The 26528-nt window shown below is 60.3% G+C and overlaps 1 protein-coding gene across 1 annotated transcript in view; it reads right to left on the bottom strand.

Moving 5' to 3' along the window:
- CDH22 (cadherin 22) overlaps positions 1 to 26278 on the bottom strand; it is a 48203-nt gene extending 21925 nt beyond the window's left edge. The window contains exons 1-8 of the mRNA XM_015825468.1: positions 26158 to 26278; positions 23067 to 23236; positions 14745 to 15039; positions 12063 to 12182; positions 5150 to 5317; positions 4647 to 4843; positions 4166 to 4419; positions 805 to 941 (exon numbers count right to left, since the gene is read on the bottom strand). Of these exons, the coding sequence (XP_015680954.1) occupies positions 805 to 941; positions 4166 to 4419; positions 4647 to 4843; positions 5150 to 5317; positions 12063 to 12182; positions 14745 to 15039; positions 23067 to 23236; positions 26158 to 26278 (1462 nt within the window). The remainder of the gene's footprint in view (positions 1 to 804; positions 942 to 4165; positions 4420 to 4646; positions 4844 to 5149; positions 5318 to 12062; positions 12183 to 14744; positions 15040 to 23066; positions 23237 to 26157) is intronic.
- Positions 26279 to 26528: the final 250 nt, after the last annotated feature.

The following is a 26528-nucleotide window of genomic DNA, read 5'->3' as shown; positions in this document are numbered from 1 at the left end:
ATCCACAGGACGTTGAGTGGACCACGATAACTGCACTTACACAACAGGCTTCCTGAGTTAATACACTGAGCCACCGTGGCCTTACACAACACACTACCTAACACCACACTAAGCCAGCTGCAAAGCCATCTTTACCCGGTAAGCCAGCTTGACCTGCTGCGTGAACCGAGCCCCCACAGAAGCCCCCGAAACGGGCGACCAGGAGGACCGGCTGGCGTCAGGTGCAGCCTTGCCCCCCCCCCAAGCCCCTCTGGGCAGCCCCTGGGCCTCCGCAAGGCTGCTCCGCACCCACCCTGGAAACACGAACAGCCCCTTGGGATGGGTGGCACGGCCGAGGGCTCAGCCCCTTCCTCCAGCCCTTTCTCTGCTCCCCTCCCCACCCCCCCCGACAGCCCCCTTCCCCCACTCCTTTTCCCCACAGCACTCAGAGGCCTCTTTCAGGAAAGCAGAGGGGAAACAAAGCAGAAATGGGGGGGGGATCAGAGAGGCAGGGGCAAAGCAGACACATCCCACCCACGCAGAGCTGTGGGCAAGCTGGAGGCCATTGGCACCCCCAGGACCAGCCCTTCCAAAGGTGGCCCCTGCTGGACCCCTCCCCCAAATCAAGATGGTGCCGCTTATCCTGAAGCCCCCTTTTTGTTCCAGGGTTCATACCACCGCTCTGGGGCGCCTCTGCCAGGCCACCTCTGTTCCCTCCCCTCTGAGGGTGGGGGCAATACCAGGCACCAGGTGAGGCTCCAGCAGACCTCCACTCGCAGAGGCCTTCCATGCAACCCCCCCCACCTCCCACCCCAGCCTGCTCACCAGCCTCCATGGCCAAGACGGTGATGTTGTGCCAGCCGGCCGTCTCTCGGTCCAAGGCCTGCCTGGTCAGGATGGCTCCAGTCTGGGCGTCGATATCAAAAATCTGCTCCGTGTCCTCGGGGCGCTCGAGGGCGTACCTGGGGGGCCCAGAAGACGGAACAGCCGTGAGCTGCAGCTGGCCAGCCTGGGCAGGAGTAGGCAGGCGGGGAGGGCAGCCTGGCTGGATGGGAGACCTGGCACTGGCACAGACCCAGCAGCAGTCTGGCACCAGGCGTGCCCGGCTCCTTCCACGAGCCCCGCCCGCCAGCCCACCTCCTGCCGTGCCCTGCCTGTGTGCAGGAGGCGCCCGAGCCTCTTCCTCCCCTCCGGAAGGCACAAGCGGGCCCAGCAAGCTCTCCCTTCCAGCAGGGTCCCTGTGCAGCCCAGCCAGGCCGAAGCCAGGGAAGAGGCGGAGGCTGTTTCCGTCCCCCCCTCTCCCCCCCCCAGTCACAGGTCTCCCCTCCTGACCCCCCCCATGTGCACAGAAGGGTTCATCACCAAAGAGCAGCAGCTGCTGCCAGGGACAGGTGGGGGGAGGGTCAGCCCAGGCGGGAGCAGGGGAGGCATGATAGGCAGCCTGCAAATTGGGGCTGGGGTCTCTTCTTGGCTTCGCTGCTTCTGCTGATCGCGAGCCAAAGGTTGGGCTGCCAAGACTTCATCAGATGAAGGTCAGCATGGGGGGAAGAGCTGCGCCCCCCCCCCACGGAGCTCCAGCTGGCACTGCCGGTTCTTTGGATGCCCACCCCAGCCTGGTGGCACCCAGAGGGCAGGGAGGCCGCATTCGTCTAGCTCTTTGCCAAAGTGCCAGTGCAATAAAGTTAATGGCCGGGAGGAAGGAGCAGCCAGGCGCTCATCAGATCTGCAGACGTGACAAACCGGAGGAGGCCCCGGAGAGGAGGCAGGAGGAAAGGAGGCCGGAGGGAGGCTGCCTCTGCCCCACAGCCCCAGGGCCTGGCGAGCGGGCACCCTGCCAGCCCGGGTCCCGCAGAGAGCAGCCACCACAGGCCAGCTGGGAACCCCGGCCCCTCCGTGTCCGCACCACCAGGGCTCCTGCGACCGGCGGAAGTCATGAATCCCTGGGGCAGAAATCCACTCGCCCAGGCCCCCCTGGCCTTTCCAAGCCCCCCCCCAGGAGCCCAAGTCCCAGCCTCCTGGGGCAGCAGATGGAGATGCTGCAGGGCAGGTGGGCAAGCAGGGGCTGGGCGGGCAAGGGGGCTGCCCGGGACGGGAGATGCTGAGGCCTCCCACAGAGCTCCTGACCACCGTGGGCCGAAGAGGGCCACCGTCTGACACCTGCCTGTTGCCGTAGTTACGGAAGGCAAGACTCCCCTCTCTGCAGAAGCCCCACCAGCTCTTCTCCACCTAGTTACGGCTTCCTGCCGCCCCCCCCCATCCCATCCCATCAGGTCCGACAGGAGAGGCGGGTGTGACAGGGTCTGCCTGTTATGGGGCTTCCTCTGCCAGCTGGGGGGAGGGGGGGAGTCTTTCCTGCCCACCCTTGGGAGCATCATCGCCCCGGAGGTTCAGTTGGCCTCGACCGGTTTACCTCTGAAAGGCTCCCATGCCAGGGCTCTGCCCACCTGCCCACCTACCCGCTAGAGAAGGCTGGGACGATTGATGCGAGGCTTGCCTGCTTGTAATTATGTGTTATGCTTTTACTCTGGTTTTAAAAGAGGTGTTGTTGGGTTTTTTAATATATATTTGTGCAGGTTTATTAGCTTTGTTGCTTGCTTGGTCGCCTAATTACGCGAACTGCCCAGAGCCACACCCGGGAGACGGGCGGCTGTGCCCACGGCACAAATAGAGGGACGAGTAAATAAATACAAAATGCCACCACTCTGGCTAATTCCAACCCTGCTTTCCAGAAGTCAACGCTAAACCCATTTCAGCTCTGCCCCCTTGACTGACGTTGTGCCCCCCCAGCCCAGAAAGTGCCGGCTGGTGTTCCTTTCCTGGACAGCCTGTTTCATTCCCCAAAGCGAAGGGGGGAAGCAAAGGGGGGGGCCCTCCCTCCCTCCCTCCCTCCCTCATCGCTCCCTGAAATGGCTTTTTAACCAGCCTGCTGACTTTCCACTCTGCGAGACCCTGCCTGACCCGCCGTAAATATTTCAGCCGCCCTTTTGTCATTCGGAGCCTGAAAAAGCGCCAAGAGCTGCCCCCCCTTGCCCTTTGAGATGCCTTCCCCCCCACCCCCCCATTTCCAGACAAGGAAGTGTTTGCAAGCCACCCGGAGGTGGCCAATAAATCTAATGAATGAATGAACAAACAAACAAACAAAATGTGACACTCCTTGACCATCTTTCCAGGTGGGGGGGGCAGTGTTCCTTGATTTTAATCAGCTCAGAATACCCCCCCCACACACACACACCTGCTCCTGGGCTAAGCCCTGCGGAGACAAGGAGATGCCGGCCGGCCACTTTCTGTGGCCAGGTGTGGCTGTCGGTGGCACTGACCGTGGCAGGCGGGCAAAGGGTCAGGTAAGAGGTCGCCCAGCTGTGAGGGGGCAGAAGAGACCCTCCTCCCGTATCAGGCTGGGAAGAGATTTTTGGATGTGCAAGATTCAGTTTATGGAACCTTACTCTAAAGTAGACGTGGGTCCTCTGACAGGGGCGCCCCCCGTCTGCTCTGCCTCGCAAGGGTGATGCCAGGAGACGCCTCTTTTCAGCCTATTCACACGACCGTCTCCCCGCCCCGTCCCATTAGGAGCCCCACTCCTGAGGATCTGGGTGGCCACGGGTGCCACGCCACACCAGGTGTGGTGGCCGCTGCACAACCGTGGGGAGGTTCCTCCCTCCCTTCTACGCTTCCCGCCTTTTCAATTGGGGAGGGGGCTTCCTGGGTTCTGCTCTTCCCCCTCAAGACCACCCTCCGGGAGGCTCCTCTGGGCTTCCTGGGGTTTGGGGCCAAGTGTCTGGGGGGGGGCTGTGGGCTGAGCCCATCGGATGGCTCCAGGCAGCTTCCCCTGTTGTCCGGCCTCGCATCCTCCTTGACACACGGGGTCACACCCACAAGGTCACACCCTTCGCAAGGAGCCTGAATCCCACCACCAGCGTCCATCATGGACTGTGGCCAGCTGCCCCGTTTCCCTCTTTGGCCCTTGCAGGGCTGGCGACGTCCCCAAGCCTCGCAAAGGAGCCAGGTCAGCCCAGGAACCACAGACCGCCGAGTTCTCTGGAGTGGGCCAGTTCCAGCCATTTTGCCATCTTTGCTCCGGCGGCCATGCTCCCTTCACCAAACCCACGTCCGGCACAGGAGGTGGCCCTCCTGCTCCCTCCTGGCGCCACCAGCCCTTTTCCCAGAGGGAGGAAATGACCTCACTTACCGAATGGGTCTGCTGGCCGCATCAGGGTCCACCGCGGTGACCACCCCCACCAGGGAGCCCACCAGCGCGTCTTCCTGCACCTCCAACAGGCCGCTGGGAGGCCGGAACTCAGGGGGCTCGTCCGCATCCAGCACAGAGACCAGCACGATGGTTTGGTCCCGGAAGGTGTCCAGGTCCATAAAGCGGGGGTCCGCAAACTTATTCAGCGCCTCCAAGACCACGGTGTGCACGGCCTGGGCCTCGAAATTCAGCGGCTGAAAGAAGAAAGGAGGCGGTGGGGGTCACTCTGCGGTCTTATCCCCCCCAACCCCCCCTCCCCTGACTGACCCCTTGCATTGGGGCCCCATGCATTGGGGCAAGGGAAATGGGTCCTTCCCGTAGACCCCTCCCCGGAGGATCCGTCCACCCTGGCTGGGGGGGGTGGGGACATGCTTCTGCCTCCTAGGCAGGGAAGACGTCCGGTCCTGGGCTTAGGCCTCACCTGCTGCAAGGAGACCAGGGCTTCCTGCGTGTTGCTGTCTGTGGCCACCCGGAAGGGTCCCGGGGCCCCCTCCTCCTCCTCCTCCTTGATCTGGTAGGCCATGTCTGTGTTCTCCCCGACATCGGCGTCCTCTGCCCTCACTCGCCCGACCAGGGTGCCCACCGGGGCCGTTTCCACCATGCTGAACTGGTACATCTCTGGGGGGAGGGGTGGGCAAGAGGACAGAAGAGCTGAATTCTGAGGAAGTGGGGGGGGCTGTTGCCAGGAGGAGATCAGGGCATGGGACACAAGGGGTGCCCCCCAGCCACCACTCAAGGCTCCTCTTCAGCCCCCCCCCTCGAGCTGCGCACGGGGGAGAGCAGCCAGGCACTGTGGCAGGGGGGGTCCTAGTCAGTGGCAGCAACAGCTCACTCCCCCACACCTGGAGCCCAGCTCTGCTGTGGTCATCCTCCCTCCAGGGCAGCCCCCCCGCCCCTCCCCCAAGCCCCAGGCGGAAGCCTTACTCTGGGGGAAGCGAGGAGGGCTGTCGTTGACGTCAGTGATGACGATGGTGACGGTCGTGGAGCCCGAGAGGCCCCCCAGCTGCCCCGCCATATCCGTGGCCCGGACCACCACCTCGTAGCGGTCCTGGGTCTCCCGGTCCAGGTTGGCCACGGCCGTCCGAACCACACCTGCAAGAGGCCCAGGGGCCTGTGAGGTGAGGGCGTCCCCAACTGCTACCCCCCCTCCATTCCAAGCAATCCCATCCCGCCCACAGAACTCCATAGAGCCACGGGGGGGGGCTCCCTTGGAAGACAGAAGGAATGCGGGGAGGGGGGAAGGGCGGGGCATGTGGCCGAGGGGATGGGCTTACTCGAGGCCACTTTCCTAGACAGCTTCTGCTCAAGGGGGTCCCTGCGTGGGCTCCTCAGCTGCCCAGCGCTCTGCCTGTGGGGCAGCAAAGAGTCTATCTGCGCCCTTTGGATGGAGCCCAGAGCCAGACAGGGGGCAAAGGGAGCCCCCCCAGCCCATTCCTCTCTTCTGAATGGCCACAACAGGAATTAGGAAAGAGACAAAGCAGGAAAAAGGGGGGGAGGCAACTGGGAGTCCTGCTGGGGCTTCAACAGCGGCAGCCCCTGTCCCCCCCCACCTGTGCTGAACCACGGAAGGTATTGCAGCTGCGGATCCCTGCGACCTTCTTGGGTGGCCTGTGGGGGCCAGCCCTGGGCTGCTGCCCTGCGCAAACTGGATGAGAAAAAGGGGAGGGGCTGCTGAGCGTGGGGTCTCGAGGAGGCAAGCCCACCCACCCGTGGGACCCCTTTAACGGAGCCCAGAGGGGGGCACTGCCATGTCCGTCCATCCGTCCGGGAGGAAGGCTCTCACCCGCTGCAGCAAAAGGTTTGCCTGGATCTTGGCAACAGCAACCAAATTGAGGCGTGAAAATGCTGCCCTCGTAGGCAACTCCCACGCAGACCAGAGAAATAGGATTTCTGGTCACAACAAACAGGGAACATTTTTCAGATCCTCCAAATTACTGTACTTGAGAACTTCGGTGGGCCACGGCGCTGGCAGGAAGGCAGCAGGCAGAAATCCCTTTCCGAGGAGGCTGTTCGCCAAAGGGGGCTGTCCACAGAAGAGCAGACAGGGAGAACCGGGGGCTCTTCAGACCACCCTCCTCCCTCTTTGGGTCACCACCAGCCAGTAAGCCCCTCACCCTCCACGCAACACACACAGGCAAAGCCTTCGCCCAGGCCCAGCCTCAGGCAGACCTTTCGGCCCTCAGACAGACCCAGCAGGACAGCCAGAGGGAGCCTTGAAGAAGAGGCTAGAGTAGGATAGAATAGAGCTGGAAGGGACCTTGAAGGTCTTCTAGTCCAGCCCCCTGCACACCGTCCTGGAGAAGGTCAATCCATGAGGTCACTAGGAGTCAAAAATGACTTGAAGGCACACCATCCATCCATCCATCCATCCATCCAGGCGATCTATCCATCCAGGAGCCACACGGTCACCCGAGACCAAGCAGGTTAGATGGATTCATGGGGGGAGGGGAGGGGGCGTCCTGAAGGGTCCCTTTCAGGGCTTCTGAGGAAGAGCTGGGGCTGGCCAGGCCAAACAAGCAGTGCTGATAAAGCAAGGAGGTCACCAGCTGAAGTAGAGATGGCTTTGGTCAGAGCCAGTTTGGCTGAAATTGGGAGGGCGGGGGGGGGGCTGTTGCCCAACCAGGCCACCGGCCTTCCCAGGGGTTCTGCGCAGCTGCAGGTCCCCAGGTTGGTGAAGCGCAGAGATCCCAGCGAAGAACTACAGACTTAAAGAAAGGGGATAAAGCGATTTTGAGAAGCATCTCACTGATGCACGGAAACTGGAACTCGGCTAAGACGGCGGTTGGGACACTGGATCAGGAGGGGTTAACGAGGCGCCGAGGCAAGAGGAAGCCAATGGCAGAAGATCTGGAGAAAACGTCTGCGCGAAACCCTTTTTCCCCCAAGAAAGGAGGCTCAAAGAAGTGGCAGATGGTGACGACAAGAGATAAGTTCTTCTGACAAACTCAGAAAAAACAGAAACAGCCCACTGACGATCTCTACACAAGGATTCTTTTAATCCGAGTGCCGGCAGATTCCAGATGGATGAAAGAGATCTGCCTCCACAGTGCCCCGGCATTTGCTGCTACGAGACCTAATGACGTCCAGCCAGTTTAGAAAGGGAGGAGATGCGTTGAGGGGCGACAAAAGCCGCCCAGCCTTGGACTTTCTCCCAGCTGGGAAGCGTCTGTTATCTGCGGCACTTCGGCTGGGCCGGTGGCTGAAGCGCACCCGTTGTTGTCCTCCAAGCTCCCGGCACCCTCCGACGTGTCCCCTGGAGATCTTTCGACTTTTGTGGTTTTGGTACTTTACGATTTGCAAAGACTTTGCGATTTGTTAAGAATAATCCGAGACTTTCCAGTAAATACCCAGCAGGAGCTCCCCTGAGCCGCCGCCCTGAAGTCGAGAGAGAATCACCACGTTCCTGGGACATGCGTGGCCCGAAAGACCCCGGTGTGGTCTAATGGGGGGACCTGGCTTCTCCTGATATGCTGAGCCCCTTTGAACCCGGCCGGCAAGAAAGGGTTGCACTTCGGGGTCACTTTGCTAAGTGGAGGAAGATGGCCACAACTGGTCAGCCAGCCAGGCCACCTAGCCACTGGGGGTCCACAGATCCCGAGAGGTGGAGCACCTCCCTTGCTGCAGCCCCTCCCTCCCAAAGAGGGACAGGCCGGCAAGGCCTCTGTCTCCGCCTGGGGACGGGGGGGGGGGAGCTGGCCAGAGGAAGGGACATCAGCAGGGATGCCATGGGCAGAGGGGCCCAGAGGGGCTTCCAGGCTCTGCCCAAGAAGGCCAAAGGGCACCCTTGCCTCCCCTGTCCGAGCCTGGCCAGGAGACCACGGAGCCCAGTCCCAGGAGAGAGACAGGCGGAGCGGGTGGGGTGGCCTCTAGGGCGCAGGAAGCCCCCCAGCGCGGAGCCCAGCAGGCCCTGCAGCCGAAGATGCTCCGCTGCCTCCCGTTCCCACCGGGCATTTCCTCCAGGTCCTGGGCACGGGGCGCCGACAGATGGGCAGGCCTGCACCTGTGGCTGCCTCCCTTTATGAAACCCATTTCTACCTCACTGCAATCCAAGGGTACTCCTGGCAGCTTGCAGAGAACAGATATGGGCTAAAACAATAAAAATAAAAAATGTAGAATACACAACATAAAGCACAAATAAAATGCACGGAAGTGAAGATGGCCACATTTGACACTCCCCAGATCTTCTGCAGCTGCTCAGCCAGGCAGTCCTAGCTGCTCCCTCGAAAGAAGGGCTGGGGGCCTGAAGGGGGGGAGGAAATGCAAGAGGGGACCCCCAGCCATCCTGTGGGGGAGGAGCAGGAGGCACTTCCTGGGAGGCCCTGCAGGCCCTGGCCTGGCCCGGTTGCCCTCCCAGCAGCCACAGCCAACCAGGATCTCAACCAGCTCAAAGCTCTCTGGGTGGGCAGTGGGTGGAAGCATTTAAATTAAGAAAGATGTGGAGGAGGAAAAGGGGGGAGGGCAGCCTCCGGTAGAACTGGGGCTCTTTGAAGTCTTGCAAGAGGGAGGGGGAGGGAGAGGGAAGGACGCCCCAAGCAGAGACCTCTACCGCTTCCCAGCAGCGTCCCTGGGCGGAGGAAGGCCCAGGGGCAGCTGTGGGGCCTCCTCCACCTGCAGCCAGAGCTTTGCCCGAGGCTGTGTGAGCCAGGGAGCTGCTTCCCCACATCTATGTCTGGGCAGCACTGGCCACGTGACCCACCCAGAGACGGCCTGAGCTGAGCAGCCTGGAGCAGCCAGTGTGTCCTCTCCTCTGGAGGCGCCACTAGCAGAAGCAACCTGCTCCGTGGGGGTTCCAGGGCCAGGCAGGGGTGGGGGCGACCCCCCCCGTTTGCATCAGGCCTCACACTGAAACCAAAGTGGTCTCATCGTTTTAGATAGTTGCCTCCAATTTAGGTTAGAGAATTGGGAACTTGCAAAGGGGGGGGGGGCTGGGGGGCTGTGTGGAGGCAGGCGGAATCCTCCCTCCCTCCCTCCCTCCCTTTCAGGACAAGACTAGCCACTAGTGCCTCCCACCGTCTGGGGCCTTCGTGGCTCCCCTCCAGGGGCTCTTCAGAAAGTGCCTAGGACAATTGGCCGTGGCTGCCTGGCCACAGCCACTTCACCCCAGCCCCCCTGCCACAGCCGACCCACCGTGGGCGTTCATGCTCGGCTGGCTGGCCCTCCTCCCCTGCCCTGGTGGGTGCGGTGTGGAGTTTTCCAGGATGTCCACCCCGCTCGGCCTGGTCAGGAGGGGTGTTGATTATGTGGGAAAAACCAGGATCCTGGGCCAAGAAAGGCAGCCGAGGGGACGGTCAAGGCAGAGACGGCAAGGCTTGCAGCTGGAGAGGGGGCGGGTCAGGAGGCTCCGGGAGGACCCCTCCCTGAGTTCTTGAATGGTGAAGGAGACTGAGGGGGGGGGCTTTCGTACTTGCAAGATTGTTGTCAGATGAGGGAATTCTACCTTATTTTACGTTAACAGAGTAATTATCCTCCTTTCTCCTTTACAGCCCAAGAAACTAGGGAGGGTCTCTTCTGAGCCTCTGGCCCCGCCCACTATGCAGCTGCCGGCTACTCCGCCTCTTCTCTGGCCAATTCCCTTTTCCCAGGTTCCCAGGTGGTTCCCGCAGGCCGTCACGGGAACCTCTCTGGAAGCAGGGCAGGCGATGGAGGCGCACTGCCCAGACTATCGCCTATGCGCACGGGCGCCTCCCAAGCGCATTTGTGCCAGGGTGTCGCTGCCCCTATGTTAGCCCTGGGCACCCCGTGCAGCCGAGGCGGCAGCCGAGGTGGTCCTCTTGGGCCTCCCTGGATGTGCAGGAGAAGAGAAATCAGGTCAAAGTCAAAAAGGAAACGCAAACAGCTCTCATTATCATATATTACAAAAAATGAATGTGCTAGATTTTATGGCTCCTTTTACAGCATTAATGATCACGATGGCTCTGCGAGTTAAGCTGCCGATCCGGGCAATTAAACCGTGAGCTCCAGGCCCAGGAAGGCTCTGCCCGGTGCATGGCGGGAGATGCTCTCAGCCCCGGAACGGGAGGGGGCTGGGGGGGCCCCAGGGCAGCCCGGCTCGCTCAGGCACAGCCCACGGCTTGGCTGCTGGGCCAGGAAAGGGGGGCTCTCCTCCCCTCCCCCACAAACACAGAGGGGGAGCCTGCAGGTAGGAGGACCCAGCCAGGAGAAGCAGCCCTCCCTCCTCGCCTTGAGAGGGGGGGAAGAGAGGGGTCTCCAAGCCCCCCTTGTGGCCCCTGCACAGCAGAAAGGGGCCACAGCAGAAAGTCCCAGCCTGGCAATGCCTGGTACCTGGGCACCTTTCCCAGTGTCTGGTGCTCTCCAGCTGCACCCAGAGGCCTCCTGCTGCCCAGGTGTGAAGGCCAATGGCTGGGGGGGGGCCTTGGGAGGGGAAGGACCAGCACCTGCCCAGAGCCTCGGCCCATCCGGGGGTGGCTGACGGCATCCCGTTTCTCAGGACTGGCTTGGACAGGTTGGGAGGAAGATGGGCGAGCCTCCACATCCCCCACCTGCTGCCCTCTGGCCTTTCCTGCTGGAGAAGAAGCCCCCCCCTGCCCCCTCTCCCAGCCGCCCCTGCCCCACTGGGAAGGCAGCCCCCCCTCCTTTCTGGCTCTGCGTCCAAAGCAGCGTTTTCCACCTGGGCCTGGCTGAAGGGGGCTGCCTGGTGGGCCTGCTGGTCTGGGTCCCCCTAGAGCTTCTCTCGACAAATGTTTCCCAACGGAAAGCAAAGACCCTCCCCCGGAAGAGACCCCCGGGCTGTTAAGGCAGGGGCTTTGGCCTGCCGAAGGCTAGCAGAAACCCAGTGGGCCCCTCCTAAGAGCACCTCCCCTTCCGGCCACTTCAGTGGGGCTGCACAGGGCCTTTGCCTCCCATGGAAAGGTGAACAGCCCTGGGGCCAAGGACGGGTCCAATGGGGGGAGAGGGTGGCAGACATGCTTCTCCCCCAGCCCCACCTCCTCCTTCACAGCCCTTTGGGGCAGGGCAAAGGCCACAGCCCCACTGCCTGCCCCACTGCCCCTCAGAGATGCCTGCTGGTCATGGCTGCCACCACAGGACCCGAAGGGGGACTGTGGTCCCCCTTAGGAGAAAAAGAACACCCCCCCGGTTCCCCCATTGCCCCACCCCATGCCTCCCCTGACCCTTGTTGCTGCCCCCTCCTTGGCAGGTGCCCCCTCCCTCTGTTGGACCCTCTCTGGCCTGGGGCACCTCCCTCAACCTTCACAACTGGGGGGTGTGTGTGTCCTGATGGGGGCTCTGTTTGAGGTTGGGGCCTGCTGCTCTCCTGAGGGCTGGGGGGGCTGGGACCGAGGGAGGAAACTGCTGCCCCCCCTCACCTTTCCCCGCCCTCCTCCGCCTGGGAAGCCCCCTCGCCTTGGCTCCCGGCCCCTCCCGGTGACATCATCTGCTTGGATTCATCACAGACAGATTTTTACAGCAGCTTTATTAGGAGTTATTAAAGGATGGAGCGGCTTCCACTGTTCATTCATTAAACATTAATAGAGCATTTATAAAGCAATCCTTAATTTAAAGTGTTACCTTTAATCAAAGGCCTGATGCTAACCAGCCAACTCTGGAAAAGGGAGGAGGGGGGCTGCCCTGCTCCCTCCCACACGTAGCTCCCCCCAAAGAGTCCGGGGGGGGGAGCTGCTCCGGAGGATTCTGAGAACCAGAACCGGCCTGTCTGCTACTAAGGGGGGGGTAGGGAGGAACAGGCCAGGGATCTGAACCACACACACACACACACGCACATACGCACAGGCAGACTGCTCCGGCCAGGGCACCCGAAGCCCTTCCTGCCGCCTGCCCTTCCTCTGGGGTGGGGCCCAGGGGACCCGCTGGCCCTTACCGGTCTTGCTGTCCACGGTGAAGTGGCGCTCTCCCTCCAGGACGCTGTAGACCACCCGGGCGCTGCTCCCGTAGCTGGGGTCGTCCGCATCGGAGGCCAGGACCTGCATCACCGAGGTCCCTGCCGGAAGGGAAGGGGGGGCAGGTGAGCAGCAGGAAGGGCCTGGCTGCAGCCCCCGCCCCGTCTGCCAGCCCACTGCCTCCTCCGGTGAAGGCTCCCCTTGAAAGGGGACCAAGGCCCGTCAGGCGGCCCCCCCATTAAGCCACGGGTCTTAAGCCCCGCCTTGTTAAGGCAGCTCTCGGGCCTGGCTGCCCCCCCAGATCTGACCCCCTTCCCCTTCTGACAAACAGGCAGCACGGATGTGGAGGAGTGGGAAGGGGTCTCTGAACAAGACGAGGGGCCCCAGAGGGGGCTGACAGGCCCCCAGCAGAGCACTTGCACAGGTAGAAAGGGAAGTAGGAAAGCAGGACAGGATAAAAACAACACAACAAACTGCCCACGAAGAGCAGAAACTTCAAACACTCTTAAAGGTGGGCAGGATCCCCTTGGAGGGTCTGGCCTCCAGATACGAGGCACCAGCAGGCCAGTCCAGGATTGGGCCCAGTCCTCGTGGCAGTCCGTGTGAGACGGATCCAGGTGCCAATCCAGGGGTGCCAAAGGACCGCCAGCCAAGACTGAGCCAACCAGGAGATGCTGCAGCTTAAAAGGCCAAAGCAATCTGGGGCTGCCCAGGAGATGGTGCCGGGTGGGCTGGAGGTGAGCCCCGAGTCCAGTTCTGGGCACCCCACTTTCAGAGGGACACGCAGAAGCTGGGGCGGGTTCCCAGAAGAGTTGCCAGGAGGGGGAGGGAAAGCCGGTCCTGGGGAAGGGCTCAAGGAGCCGGGCGGGGTCAGCTTGCAAAGGGGAAGGGTCCGTAGAGACACAACTCCTGCACCTGTCAAACCTGTGTGCGACACAAGGCACACCTGCAACAGGGGTGGAATGTGTGTCCCATCCTTGTCAGCCTGCTCTGTTATTCGCCCCCTTGTACACCCCCCCACACACACACCCCTGAGAAGCTGCTGGCAAGAACTGTTAGTCAAAGTGTGGTTGGCCGGTGGAGTGAATGCCTGTCGTGCAGGGGGGGGGTTCAATTGCATGAGGCAGAATGCCCCCCCTCCGTCTGTTCCATTCGGGGCTCCTTCTGTGCACCCTGGATTCTGCTCCCAGCAAACCCGGGCGATGCTTTGGTGGGCGGGGGGGCGCTGCTGCTAAGCCCCCTCGCCCACAGGCGTGGCCGCATCTTTTGTGGCCGTGACGTGCTTAAAACAGGTGGCTAGTGCTGAAGGAGGAGGCTCCGAAGGACAGGCGGCTGGACTGGCGTTTGCGGCTGCAGTCAGCAAGACAAACAAAGGCAGGGGACCGGCAGGAAGATCAGAGCTGCCCACCCCCTCGGCTCCAGCCCTGCCAGCTCAGCTTGGCACTTCCCGAGCCCCTCGGAGGCCCCTCCCTTCGCAGGAGCCCCTTTGTTTCGCCTTGGCAAAGCACGTTCGCTCTGCCCTGCCCGCCCCCCCCCCTCCCACCTGGCCCAGCCGCTGCTTCCTGGAACGCCTGAAGACCCCGGGCCTTTTTCAAAGGAGGAAGTCTCCCCTGAGACCACCTGAACCCCCCACCCTTCAGAGCCCCAGAGGGGCCCACGGCTGCCTTCCGCTGCCTGCCTGCCCCCCCCCAGAACAGGGCAGGGAGGACTGGGGCTCAGGAGCTGTGCTGAAAGAATCCGCACTTGGGGCAGGAGCCTCGGCCCCAGTGATGCCCAGCGGCTCCTTCTCAAGGGGGAAGCAGAACAACAACAACAACAACAACAACATTGAATGTTTCCTTAATAGACAAAACAACACCAGCCAATTGGTAAACAGTCCTAGAAAGACACCGAGCAGATCAAAACCGTCAGCCCGGTGTGGTCCAGGCGTGTGAGATGGATGGATTGACTGACTGTCAGCGCTTACGGACTCTCAGACTTGGGGCCCGCCTGAAAAACGCCCCGGCTGCCTCTTCACCGCTGCCTTTCCTGGCGCCTGTCTCCAGAGTCGGGCTGGGGCTTAGCCGGGCTCCCTGTGTGGGTTCAGGCTGTGGCTTCACTGGTGGGGAAGAGAAGCCCTGAAACCGGCTCGCCCCAGTCCTGGCCGACCAGCAATGTGTGGGGCTCATTTTCCAGGGCTACACAATAAATATATCCACCCCTAATTCGCAAGTAAGGGGGCACCGGGTGGGTGCTTTTGAAGAGACACAGAGGGATTATTTGGGGGGGGAGGGAGCGGGACCAGGGCCCCCTCCCTCCCCTTGCTGCTCCTTACAAAGGACTGATCCCCCCCCAAGACAGACACAGCTCTAGGTGGGGGCTGTGGGGCTGGAGAAAAGACTAAAACTGCCCCATTGTGCCATTTCCTGGAACGCCGCCTCATTCATTTGGGGGTTCAGGCTTAAACCCTCACTTGCGCTTCCAGCTGTAAAGAAATGCTTCCCCCTCAAGCTGCATCAATCTGGGTCAGGCGCCAGGCCTGCTGTGCTGGGGGCAAAGGGGCCAAAGAGAGCCCGGTACCCACTGACTGGACACTCCAGACCTGGGCAGGCGCTCCCCCTCCCCCGTGGCCCTGGCTGCTTGGGGGGAGGGTGCAGAGCTGGCCGGGCACCGCCGGGACTCACCGATGGGGGAGAGCTCGGCCACGCTCCCGATGTAGGGCCCCCCCAGGAACCGGGGTTCACTGTCATTGATGTCCTGCACCTTGATGACAAATTCCGACTCGGGCTCCAGCAGCCGGTTGGTCTGGCGGTCCCGCGCCTGAGCCCGCAGCGTGTAGAAGGTTTTCCGCTCGCGATCGAGGCGCTCCGTGGCGTGAATGTCCCCCGTCAGCTCATCGATCAGGAAGATGGTGCCGGCCCCCTCCCCGGAGATGGTGTACTTGATGGAGCCGTCCCCCTCGTCGGAGTCCGAGTGAATCTAGGGGAGACGGGCAGAGGTCAGGCGCAGGGCGGGCAGCTACGATTGGGGCCTGGCTGGGAGGGGCTACTGACCACAGCACCTGCCCCCTTCACAGCAGGGAGGCCTCGGAGAAGATGGGGCACACATCCCCACCTCAGCCCTCATCCAGCAACCTTGGGCTGGCCATCAGGGCTTCCTGGGGGAAGGGCCGCCTAGGGCTTAAAAGAGGAGCCGGGCGGGTGGGTGGGCAGGGGGCTGCCTCCCAGGAAGCAGAAACCTTGAGGACCCTGCAGACCCTCCTCTTTCCATCTCCTTGGTCAGGCAGAACTGGCCTCCCCCTCGGGGTCTTCCTTCACTTGAAGGCAGAGGTCTCGCCCCTCGCCCTGCCCGTTCTCCCTGGAGGAGGCATGCTGGGGCACCTCCTTCACGGCCTCCGAAGGCAAGTCTAGGTTTCCCAGTGCCTGGTTGCACTGATGCTGCAGAAACAAGCCACTCGGGAGGCTTCACACTGGCCGCCCAGCCCTCTCCTGCTGGGGGCTGCTGTTCATTAATTCAGTGGGGAGAGGGCCTGCCTGGGGCTCCCCTCTGAGAACTTCGGGGGTCACCTCCTGGCCTCCTGCCCAACGTCCCTGAGTGGCCACGTGGAGGCCTCTGCAAGAGACACTCTGGACGAAGGGCTGAAGGGCACCTCTGTCGCACAGCTGGGCTGCTATCCCTCTCCATCGAAAAGGGGGCCTCGGCTGAGGCCAAAGGCTCCCGGGTGACATCCAAGCAGCCTCAGAAGTGGGCAGCAGGTGGCCGTCCCCCTGGCCCAGAGGCAAAGCCACCCACACGGCTCCCTCTAGGGAGTCACTCCAGTCCCACCCCTTTGGCAGAAACGGGATTTAGGTTTTCTCTTCAGACAAGGGGGACCCTCAGCCCCCCCCCTTAACCCTGCAGAGCAATCCTCAGATACCAGACCGCTGGTCCCAGGCCCCTGGGCAGCCTCCGAGGTCATGGGTCATGGGTCAGCCAGGTGGCTGAACCAGCAAGAACGTCATGAGACAACCGGAGAGTGGTGGGAAGTTCCTAAGGCCCTAGAGCTGGAAGGGGTCCTGGAGGCCAGAGGGCTGCCCAGCCTCCCCTCCGGCCCAACCGGAGTCAGCCTTTGCAACCGAGTCCCATGATTGGGGTCTTGCACTCTGGAGCTCGTTAAGATGCATTTTCTGCTCCCTGATCACCCCGGCTGCCCTTCTCCGACCCGGCTCCAATTTCGTGGCATCCAGAACAGGACCCGGCACTTGAGGCATGTTCCGGTCAGCGCAGAGCGGATCATGTCCTGTGATTTGGCCCCTCAACTTCAGCCTGAAACGGCACTGATCTTTTTGCCCTGCAAGGCACTTCTCCCTCACATTCAGTAGAGCAGGGGTCTCCAAACATGGCCGCTTTAAGACTTGTGGACTTCAACTCCCAGAATTCCTCAGCCAGCCATGCTGGCTGAGGAATTCTGGGAATTGAAGTCCACAAGTCTTAAAGCGGCCAAGTTTGAAGACCCCTGCAGTAGAGGATCAACGACTGTTTCAGCCTTCAGCCACACCTGCATGTGATTCCTGCGCTTGTCTCTGCTAAATTTCCTCTTCTGATGTTCAGTCCATTTCTCTAACCAAGAGCTCCATTTGTATCTAATCCATACCTATTTCTTTACCTAAACCAAAACCTGACTTTAGGGGGAGAAAAACCCTGGAAAGGCTTGAATCTTACTGCTGTTCTCTCTCCCAAAGGTCCACAGATCCGGTAGGTGGGCTGGCTTCACTTCACCCAAGTCCTTAATGAGATGCTGAAGAACAGGGGACCAGGAACCGCCCTTCTGTGCCCCACTCAAAACCTGGCAGACTTTTTTCACACAGGTTTCTGAGCCAACTGCTGGGTTTCTACTTTCTAAGCCCTCCAGCCCACCCTGTTAGCTCCCTAATCCAAATGCCATGAAATAGTTTAGCTATTAATGTTAATGGACCTGCATCCACATGAAGGGAAGTAAGCAATGGGGCACCACAAGGCTCCGTCTTAGGCCCAGGACTCTTCAATATCTTCATCAATGACTTAGAGGAGGGAATAGAAGGGGAACTCATCAAATTTGCAGATGGCAGTAAGCTGGCAGGAGTAGCCAACACCCCAGAAGACAAACTCAGGATCCAAAAAGATCTTGACAAACTGGAACAATGGGCCCTCTCCAACAAAATGAGTTTCGATGTGGAGAAAAGCAAAGTCTTACATTTAGGCAGGAAAAATCAAATGTACGGGTACAGATTAGGCAAAATCTGGCTCAAAAACAGCAACTGTGAGAAGAACTTTGGAGTCCTAGTGGACGATCATTTGACCATGAGCCAGCTATGTGCAGCAGCAGCAGCCCAAAAAACTAATACAGTCCTGGGTTGTATAAACAGAGGCATAGAATCAAGATCATGCGAAGTCTTAGTACCGCTTTATAAAGATTTACTAAGACCACACCTGGAATCCTGCACCCAGTTCTGGTCACCACATTACAAAAAAGATGCTGAGACTTTGGAAAAAGTACAAAGAAGAGCAACTAAGATGATTAAAGGCCTGGAGACTAAAACATACAAAGAACAGTTGCAGGATTTGGGAATGGCCAGTCTAGAGAAAAGAAGGACTAGGGGGGACAGGATAGCAGCATTCCAGTATTTGAGGGGCTGCCCCAAAGAAGAGGAGGGGGTCAAATTATTTTCCGAAGCACCAGAAGGCAGGACAAGAAACAGCGGATGGAAACTAATCAAGGAGAGAACCAACCTGGAGTTAAGCAGAAACTTCCTAACAGTGAGGATAACTAACCAGTGGAACAGCTTGCCACCAAAAGTTGTGGGTGCTCCATCACTGGAGGTTTTTAAGAAGAGACTGGACAGCCATTTGTCTGACATGGTATAGTGTCTCCTGTTTGAGCAGGGGGTTGGACTAGAAGACCTCCAAGGTCCCTTCCAGTTCTTTTCTGATTGAAGCTGCAGAAATCAAGACATTCTGCATTCACATCTACTAAGGAGGATGTTTACCTAAAAAAAACAATAAAAGTTTAACCTGCCAAGAATTGCCCTGCTGACTTCAGATGCTGATGATGGCTTTCAAGGCACTGACTGGCCTGTCCCCCTTCTTCCCCTACCCCCATGCCAGACCGAAGCCCCCTGCATCCCCCCCCTCTCCCGGCTCTGCCATTTTATCACTTCAGAGGCCTCCTACGGCCTGAAGGGACAAGCTGATGTCTTGCTGGTCAGAGATCAGAGCGAAGGGCCAGAGCGAAAACACCAGCCTGTTCCTTCAGGGCCGTAGGAGGCCTCCCCTCTGGCCCTGGACGTGTAAGCCGGAGTAAAGCAGAGATTCCCTGATCCCGTTCCTGTCGATCTGGGGCTTGGCTCCTGCCCTTCACCAGCCCCGGTGAAACACAGCCTCTCCTCTGGTTCTCTCTGCCTGCCCGGCTGCTCCCCCCTTTCTCTTCTCCTCTGACTGTCTCTCGGTTGGCTTTGGGCTATGCGGCCACCTTCCCTCCCGCGTTCCAGGCGGCTGCCCCCCCCCCCCCCGTCCTTCTGCCTGCAGAGCCTCCCCCAGCTTCTCCCGCAGCCAGACGAGCGTTTCGGCTGTCCTCTTTCGTATTCCCGGAGGGCCCTGGCGGAACCCAAGGCCGATCCCCAGGGGGCTGCAGCTGCTGCTCACGTTTACTCACTGCCGGCTCAGTGCTGCCCCCTCCTCGGAAAGGACACGTGAGGAGGGGGGCACATCCTGCTTGGTAGCATTCTGCCTCTGCCCAGGGCCCACTAGTATAGGCATCAGCTCCCCAAAAGCTCTTTTCCCCCCCCGCTAGTTCTCCCAGGGCAGCCAAGAAATTGAGAAGGGGAAAACCTGGCCAAGGGGGGGGGGTCCCTCCTCAAGCCTTCTTCACTGGGGATCACGGAAGGTGGAGCTGGAAAAGACCGTGAATGTCACTAAATAGCCGCTCAGAGAGGGCAACATGAAGCGGTGTACGGTGTAAGTCTAAGGGTCAGATCCAATTTTCAGCCATGCCCATGCAGGATGGGTGCCTGTCCAGCCTCCTCCTCAAGGGCTGCAGAGGTGGGAGAGCCCACAGCCTCCCCAGGGAGACTCTTTTGTACCTCACCTTCAGGACCGTTACGCTAACTCCAAGCGACCCTGGTTCCTCCGTTATCCTCTTCCGAATGGAGTCTAACCCACCACCATCCTTCAGGAAGTGGGATCCCCTCCTAATCCTAATCCAGGCCCGTCCTTGGGGTCTGTGGGGTCCCAAGCTTCCCAGACCCTCCTTCCCAATGCAACCCAGTCGGTGTTGGCTGGATGCTTCTCCTTCCTCGGGGCCAGATAACTCCCCCCAGGCTGTGCCTCTTGGGCCGGGCAGAGGGCCCAGGAGCCGGACCCCGAACACTGGGCCTCCTCCAGGCCTGGGAGGCAAGGAGGGGAGGGCCAGAGGGCAGAGCTCAGTTGCAGCTGGCACCCAGCACCAGGGACTTTTGCCCAAGGGCTGCCTGCCCCAACCCTCCTCCTGGGCCAGACTGCAGCTCCTCTAGTCTCCTTGCCCCCCCCTCTCTCTCACACACACACACACAGTGTGTGTGTATGTGTGCCAGAAAGCAAGGAAAGGCAGAGGTTAACTCCCTTTGACCTCCTGAGTGCCCAGACATGGGGCCAAATTTCCTGATAAAGTTTTATAGGCGGCATTAAACTGAGTTACGAGGCTTTTAGAATCCAGCCACTTGCGAGAAATCAATCGGGAGGGGAGGGATACCTCGTGCCAGGCCTTAATTGGAGGGGGCCTAAGGGGACCTACTTCTGGAGGAGCCTCACCCTCGTTTCCTGCCCACCATTTTTGCTGAGAATCAGCAAAGTTGCCAAAACTGCGAGTCTCCCATTAATTGCCTAATGAAATATGAGGAGGTTTATGGGCCGCTCAGTCTTCTTCCAGAGTCTGAAGCGGCTGCAGCAGCCAGAATTTATCCCCAGTGGCCACTTTCACAAGCCTCCCCCCCCCCCGCTCTATTTGTCTTGTTAGGGACCCTTTAGGCCTCTATCTACCTTGGTGGGGAGGGGAAAGAAGACCCCCAAGCAGGGTGAGGGCTGCCTTAGCCCAAATGCCCACCCACCAGTCGCCCAAAAAGTCAAACTTCAAGGCAGCTGCTGCCCAGCCAGTCAAAAAGTGTCCCACACAGCTAGGATCTAAAGAGGAAGCTCAGCCCAACACACACACACACACCAGCATCCCTCAGAAGGCATACAATGCCCATTGTATGGTTGACTTTCAACCAGGGACCCACACTGAACAGCCGTTCTCGTTCTCTTTCAACCCAGTGCAGGGAATTTTCCACCGCTGCCTTGTCTCCAAGGTGGGATTCTCTGGGGACCCCCTGCACCAAGCAGGCCCCCGGCCTCCCAGCGACATGGGCGGCAGCTTCTTGCTGCGGAACAATGAGGAATGAAGGCCATGGAGGCTCTGAATGGACTCCGTCCTCCTGGGCCAGATGGAGGGCAGGTCCCAGAGTGTCGCAGAGGAACTGCTGGGCACCGTCTCAGAGCAACTGGCTGAACTCTGCCCAGAGAAGCCCAGAAGACGGGAGAGGAGCCGCCAATCTTGTTGCCATATTTCAGAAAGGGGGGAACCCAGCAGACTCGGGAAACGAGGACCAGCCACCTTGACATCCATACCTAGGAAAATCCTAGAAAATATAGTGAAGCCGTGGGTTCCGTAGGCGTTTGGAAAGGGGCAAGGTGGTTTCCCAGATCCGTCGGCATGAAGCTTACTGCTTTCTTTAAATTAATTTAAATAAAATTAAATTCTTTGACAATGTGATACTTGATTGGTGGACCAAGGGAACGAAGCCCTGTGCTCAGACTTCAGTAAGACATCCGATTGACCACAGTCTCACTGATAAACCGGGTCAGAGAGAGATGGGACAGCCTCATTCCCAGATGGATTTGCAGTGGACTGAATGACTGTGGACAGCATGTGGCCCTTAAGGGTCCACCTGGAAGGAGGGAGGTGCAGCAGGGCACCCCGGGGTTCTGTCTCGGACCTTCATGAAAGACTTAGATGGGGGAACTGAAGAGATGTTCATAGAAGACGTTTTGGGGGACACTCCAGAAGACATGCTCCAGGCTCAGAAAGATCCCGACAGACTTCCAACACTGGCCCTGAGGCATCACCATGTTCATCGGTGAGAAATATAAATTCTGCACTTGCACAGGAAAAAAAAAGGCGCAAGAGGCAGAGGACAGGGGACTCGGCCCAGCGACAGTCCTTGTGAAAAGAATCTGGGTGATGCAGATTAAATGTGAGCCAGAGAGCCAATGCACTCCTGGGCTGGGCCCACAGCAGCACAGTGTCAACAATACCCGAAGTGACAGCACTAACGAGCCCACGTGTGGAATATTGTGGCCAGTTACCTTCACCGTAATACCAGAAAGGATGCTGAGGTCCTGGCAAGAGTGCAGAGAGGAGCACGGAGGATGGTGAGGGGTCTGGGGTTTAAGTCCCAGGAAGAGAATTTGGGGCTTTGTCTAAAGAAGAGGAAGCCGAGGGAAGATACGGCAGCCTTTCAACAGGTGAGGAGGGGGTGGATTTATCCTCCGTGATGCCCAAAGGCAGGAGAAGCAACGGGCGGATGCTGACAAGAGGGAGAGCCAAACTCCAAATTGGGACAAAGTCTCCACCGAGGACCTTCCACCCTGGAGGCTCTCAAGAATGGTTTGCCCAGAATGGCGGGTGGATTTCTGGCCTGGGGGAAAAGGGGGTTCTGGCCAGATCAGAGACTGGATCGGCTCATGGGCTAGACGTCTGTGGGGTGGAGGGGGGAGAAAGGGAGTCCAGAGGCAGCGTCAAGGGGCCTCTTACAGCCCCATCATCTGACCCCCTTCGTGCACTTCCCTGGAAGGGGAGGGACCCGGCCCACTCATCCGTCCTGAATCTTCTGTGTTTTAACCACAAAAAGAGCAGGATGGAGGGGAAGGCGATTGGCGGGGCTATTTGGAGAGGCAGCATTATCTAAGAAGAGGCCCCTGACCTTTTGGGCACCAGGGCCCGGTTCCGTGGAGTTTTTTCCGTGGACCGGAGAGTGCATGGTTTCATGTACTGCCTGCATCCCGTGGATGAGGCTTTGCTTGTTTGCGAGGACCGGTTTATTTATTTTTATTTATTTTTCATAATTTATATGCCGCCCTTCTCCCCACGGGACTCAGGGCGGCTCACAGCATATTAAAATAACACAATACAAACAACTCACACAACATTTCCCCTATAAAAGCCAATTAAAACCAAATATTTGTAGCTGTGACATTATTAAAATCATTAAAAATTATCCCTATTTAAAATTCACCCTAGGTCAGTCCCGCTTGCTGAAAAAGCCATGTCTTGAGGGCGCGGCGGAAGGTTAGGAGATCCGGGATTGTCCGGATCTCGGGGGGTAGCTCGTTCCAGAGNCAACCAGCGCAACTTTGTAACTCACGCTGACCCCATAATTTTATTTTAAAAACACAAAAATCCACATCCACCCTCCAGGGCCCTCCGGGGAAATTCCCTCTCAGAAAAAGGATTAGAGCGAATATCCAGATTTTATGAAAATGTTATTGGGCGTCTTTGGTGAGCCGGTTTGTGGGAGGGGGCAGAGGAGGAGACCCACTCCGGCAGGGCCACGCTGATCGGGGGGGGGAAAGGCTACTCCTGTCCAGCCAGCAGAAGTGGGGGGGGCTTCCTGTGCTCTGCTGCCTGCACCCCCATCTTCTGCAGGGCTGGGTGGCTTCCGGGGGCTGCGGCTGCTGTGGCGGAAAGGACTGCCGGACGGGCGACTTTGGGGTTCTGGGTGCTGCAGGAAACGAGATGGTTACTAAGCTACCTCTAGAAGCTGCCAAGGCCAGGTCCTCCCCCAGGGGAGCCAGCCTTGAGTGGAACTGCCTTGCCCGGCTGCCAGGCCCCTCTTCCCCCCGTCCATCCCCACTTCCCCCTGCAGAGGTTCTGAGTCCAGGATTGGGGCTGTCTCCCTCTCCCCCACGGCCTTTACCTTCCCCACGTACAGTGGCTCTGTGCCCGTGTATTCCTCCACCACGAAGAACTGGTTCCAGACCCAGCCACGCTTCACCCGCCCAGCGCCGGGCAAACCGCCATCCCCAGGTGCCCCTGGGCCGGGCCCCCCGGATGCCCCCGGCAGAGACTGGGCTGTTGGCAGATGGTCTGGACCACCCAGAAGGCACAACAGCAGCAGCAGGAGCCCACTTCCCGGGGGGCGATGGGGCACCATCACTGCAGAGTCCTGGGCGCAGGGAGGGGGCCCGCAGGCATCCTTGGGGGGGAAAGGGGAGCCACCGGCCGGGGCTGTGGGTCAGTCATCCATGGGAGGCAGGGCTGGTGACCGTCCGGAGCAGCTCCACTTCCCAGGCTGATGAGCAGGAGGATCACACGGAGGCCCAACGCCCAGCAATGCACGTCCTTCTGGGCAGGCAGGTGGGCATCGACTGGGTCAGACCGATGCAGAGGAGACCCCCTTCTTTCTCTGGGTCAGAAGATCCCTGGAACCGGCCCCCAGGCAGCTACTCCCAAACCGACCCAGCGTGGCCTCGGAGGGCGTGTGGAGGTGCACATCAGTCTCTTGGCTCCGGCCACGGCTGGCTCCTTGCGGGAAGCTGGTGGGCACAAAGCCCCATCAGAGCAACGGCCTGGCACACCCAGCAGACTTTGCCCAGCTACAGCTGCTCCTGGCCGGGCTGGCACTGAGGCTCCATGGCTTTCGCTGGCCAGGCAGCTCCTACGCAGCCAGCAGCAGCGGCCACCGTCCTCCTCGGGTCAAAGGGGCAGCGGGCAACGGCATCCTCCTGGCACCTGGAAGAGACACCACCATCACTGGGGGCAAGGCAAGCCAAGAGCCCGAGAGAGGCGCCCTGTTTCCCTACCGGCTCCTGGGCCGGGGGCTGCTCTGGCCGGCTGCCCACCAAACGCCCAGCCAGAGCCCCCTTGCCCAGGCCGGGTGGGCTGCGGAGATGCTGCTGGTTGCTAACACAGGCAGAAAGCTGGAACAATCCTCCCCAGGGCCATCCCGTCCTTCCTTCCTTCCTTCCTTCCTTCCTTCCTTCCTTCCTTCCTTCCTCCTCCTCCTCTCACTCAGCCCATAAACTGTTGTCACTGGTCAGGGCTGGCCGAGACTGGTGGGGAGGGAGGTGGCACTTTTATGGGTCAGCAATTGCACGAGTTCTGCCAAAGCCGAGACCCAAAGGCAGAGGGCATGGGGGGGGGGGAGAGGGAAGGCATAAGTTGACCAGCTCGGCTTCTGTGCCCAGCAAAGGGGTCAGTCGGCGGCTACTTCAGAGTTCCCCCTCAGCAGCAGCAGCAGCCTGCCCTGTTCCTGACCCGGGGAGGGCTGGGAGACACACCCCCCCCCCAGATACCCACCCTGTGATACCCACCCTGTTCCCTGGCAGCCTCCTCCGAAGGGAGGGGAGGGGCCCTCCCTGCCCTTGCCCCCCTCCCTGCCCTTGACCCCCCCAGGAGAAAGGCTTTCTCTCCACAGGTGCCAGAGAGCGCGAAGCCCCCTCCCCTGTTGCCCAGGGATGCAGGGGGAGATTTCTGTGCAGTTTAAAATAATCCTTCTTAAAACAAAAACATAATAAAACAAATTTCTTTCATTTCCTGGTATACACTTAAAGATAATTTTTTAGCTTTGTGCGAACTGTGGAAGGTTTACAAATGCAACCCAAGGAAAAAAAAATGTTCCCCCACCCCTGGAAATTCAGCCCCCGGGGAACCACCGAGATACCCGGGAAGAGGGCAGCGCCCACGAGGCCCCCCCCCTTTCGCACAGGTTGCTTGTGTGGGGAGGGTAGCCGGGCCTCCCTCCCCCCACCCCCACCCCCACCCCGCTCTCGTGCAACCTGTGCACTTGCATTCCTCCGCCCCTCCTTCTCGGCCCCCCAGTCTCCGCCGGGGGTCAGCCAATTCTTTCTCCCGCGACCGGCTCTGGGCCCCACCCCTCCGCCCCTTCTCTGGGGAAGGAGGGCAGGTGGGGGGCCTCTCCCGGCTGCTGCGGCTCCCCGCTCACGGTCCAGGCAGAACCGGGACAGCCGCCTGGGACCCTCCGCTGTCTTCAGCCGCCTCTCCCACCAGCCTCCAGCCGCAGCGACGCCCCCTCCCCGCCCCCCCAGCTCAGCCCAGCAAACGGAACCACCGGCCGCCCTTCCTCCGCGGGGCGTGGTGGTGGGCGCCGCCGGGACCCCTGGCGACTCGGCCGCTGCCTCGCAGCCCCCCGGCCCGGCCCGCCTCGCCTCGCCAGGCCAGGAGAGTTACGGGTCGCTTCTTCTCGGTTTCAGCCGATTTTGGCCCACTTTGCCAGGGAATTCGCGGCCGGCTAATGGCCGCCCAGCCCAGAGGCAGCCCCGGCTGAAGCGCCGGTCCCAGCAGCCGCGCAGCCCAGAGGCCCCGTGCGGGACGGGAGCGCCGGGGGCGGCCGGTCCGTCGGGCGAGCCTTGCTAAGGAGGACCGGGGCGGGCAAGGAAAGGGAGCCCCCGGCGCTTCCCTGCATGGGAGGCTGTGCTGGGCGCCGCTACTCCTCCAGGCCGGAGAGGCGGCAAGCCGGCCGATGCCACCCCGGGCTGGAGGGCTTCTTCCCTCGCCCTCCTGGCAGCGCCAGCAGCTTCCAAGAGCCGCTTCGCTCTTTGGGAGGTTAAAAATCTCCTCTCTCTCTCTCTCTCCTTCTACGCCCCTGAGCCCAAGGTCCGCGCTCATTTCGCACCCAGAGCCCCTGCACAGCCAGGCTGCTCCCCCGCCCATCCTCTCCGTCAAGACCCCGCAGAAGAGACCTCCGTCTCAAGGAGCGCCGTCAGAAGACGCGTAGCGGGGATCCCCAATTCCCCAAGTTCAGACGTGCAGAGGTCAGTCTGAGCCAGTCAGTTGATAGTCCAGAACCAACCAGGAGCGATCCCCCCCCCCGCCCCCGCCCCAAAAGCTCCGCGCTCTGCCCAGGGCGGCTGCTCCGTCTGCGGGGAAGAGGCTCGCTCAGAAAACGTGCAGAGCCCCCCACCTGGGCTGGGAGAAGGCGAGCGCTGCGCAGGCTGGCCTGACCCCTGCTTAGCCAAGGCCACACTCGAAGATAATGGCAGCCTTACACGTATCGACAAAAGAATTAAAGGGAGAATTAAAGGGGCTGAAAGGCGAGAGCGGAAGCTCCGTCCCATATTTGGGGTAGACCTGGATGCCCCGATAGACCGGTCTCACCGGAAAAGACATAACGGCTGCCACACACGACACCCCCCCCCAGCCCCGTTTTAGGCCAGTCACGTGGAACCAAATGTGAACTCAGCAGCCTAAGACGCTGGGCAAGCAGGTGGTGGGGGGCAGGGTGGAAGTCCGGACGGTTCCCCCCCTCCAGAAGCCACTGCCCCCTGCTTCACGAGCGGTCCTGGTGCCCTCTTCCAAGACAGAGACCGCCCAGAAGGGGGCATCTGTAAGCCTCCAGATGGGGTCTCAGTTATGGGGC

The sequence above is a fragment of the Protobothrops mucrosquamatus genome, unplaced genomic scaffold (genome assembly GCF_001527695.2).
Source record: "Protobothrops mucrosquamatus isolate PMUCROS unplaced genomic scaffold, P.Mucros_1.0 scaffold2649, whole genome shotgun sequence".
NCBI lineage: Eukaryota > Metazoa > Chordata > Lepidosauria > Squamata > Viperidae > Protobothrops > Protobothrops mucrosquamatus.
The sequence above is the reverse complement of the archived record's forward strand: the minus strand, read 5'-3'. Positions and strand labels throughout refer to the sequence as shown.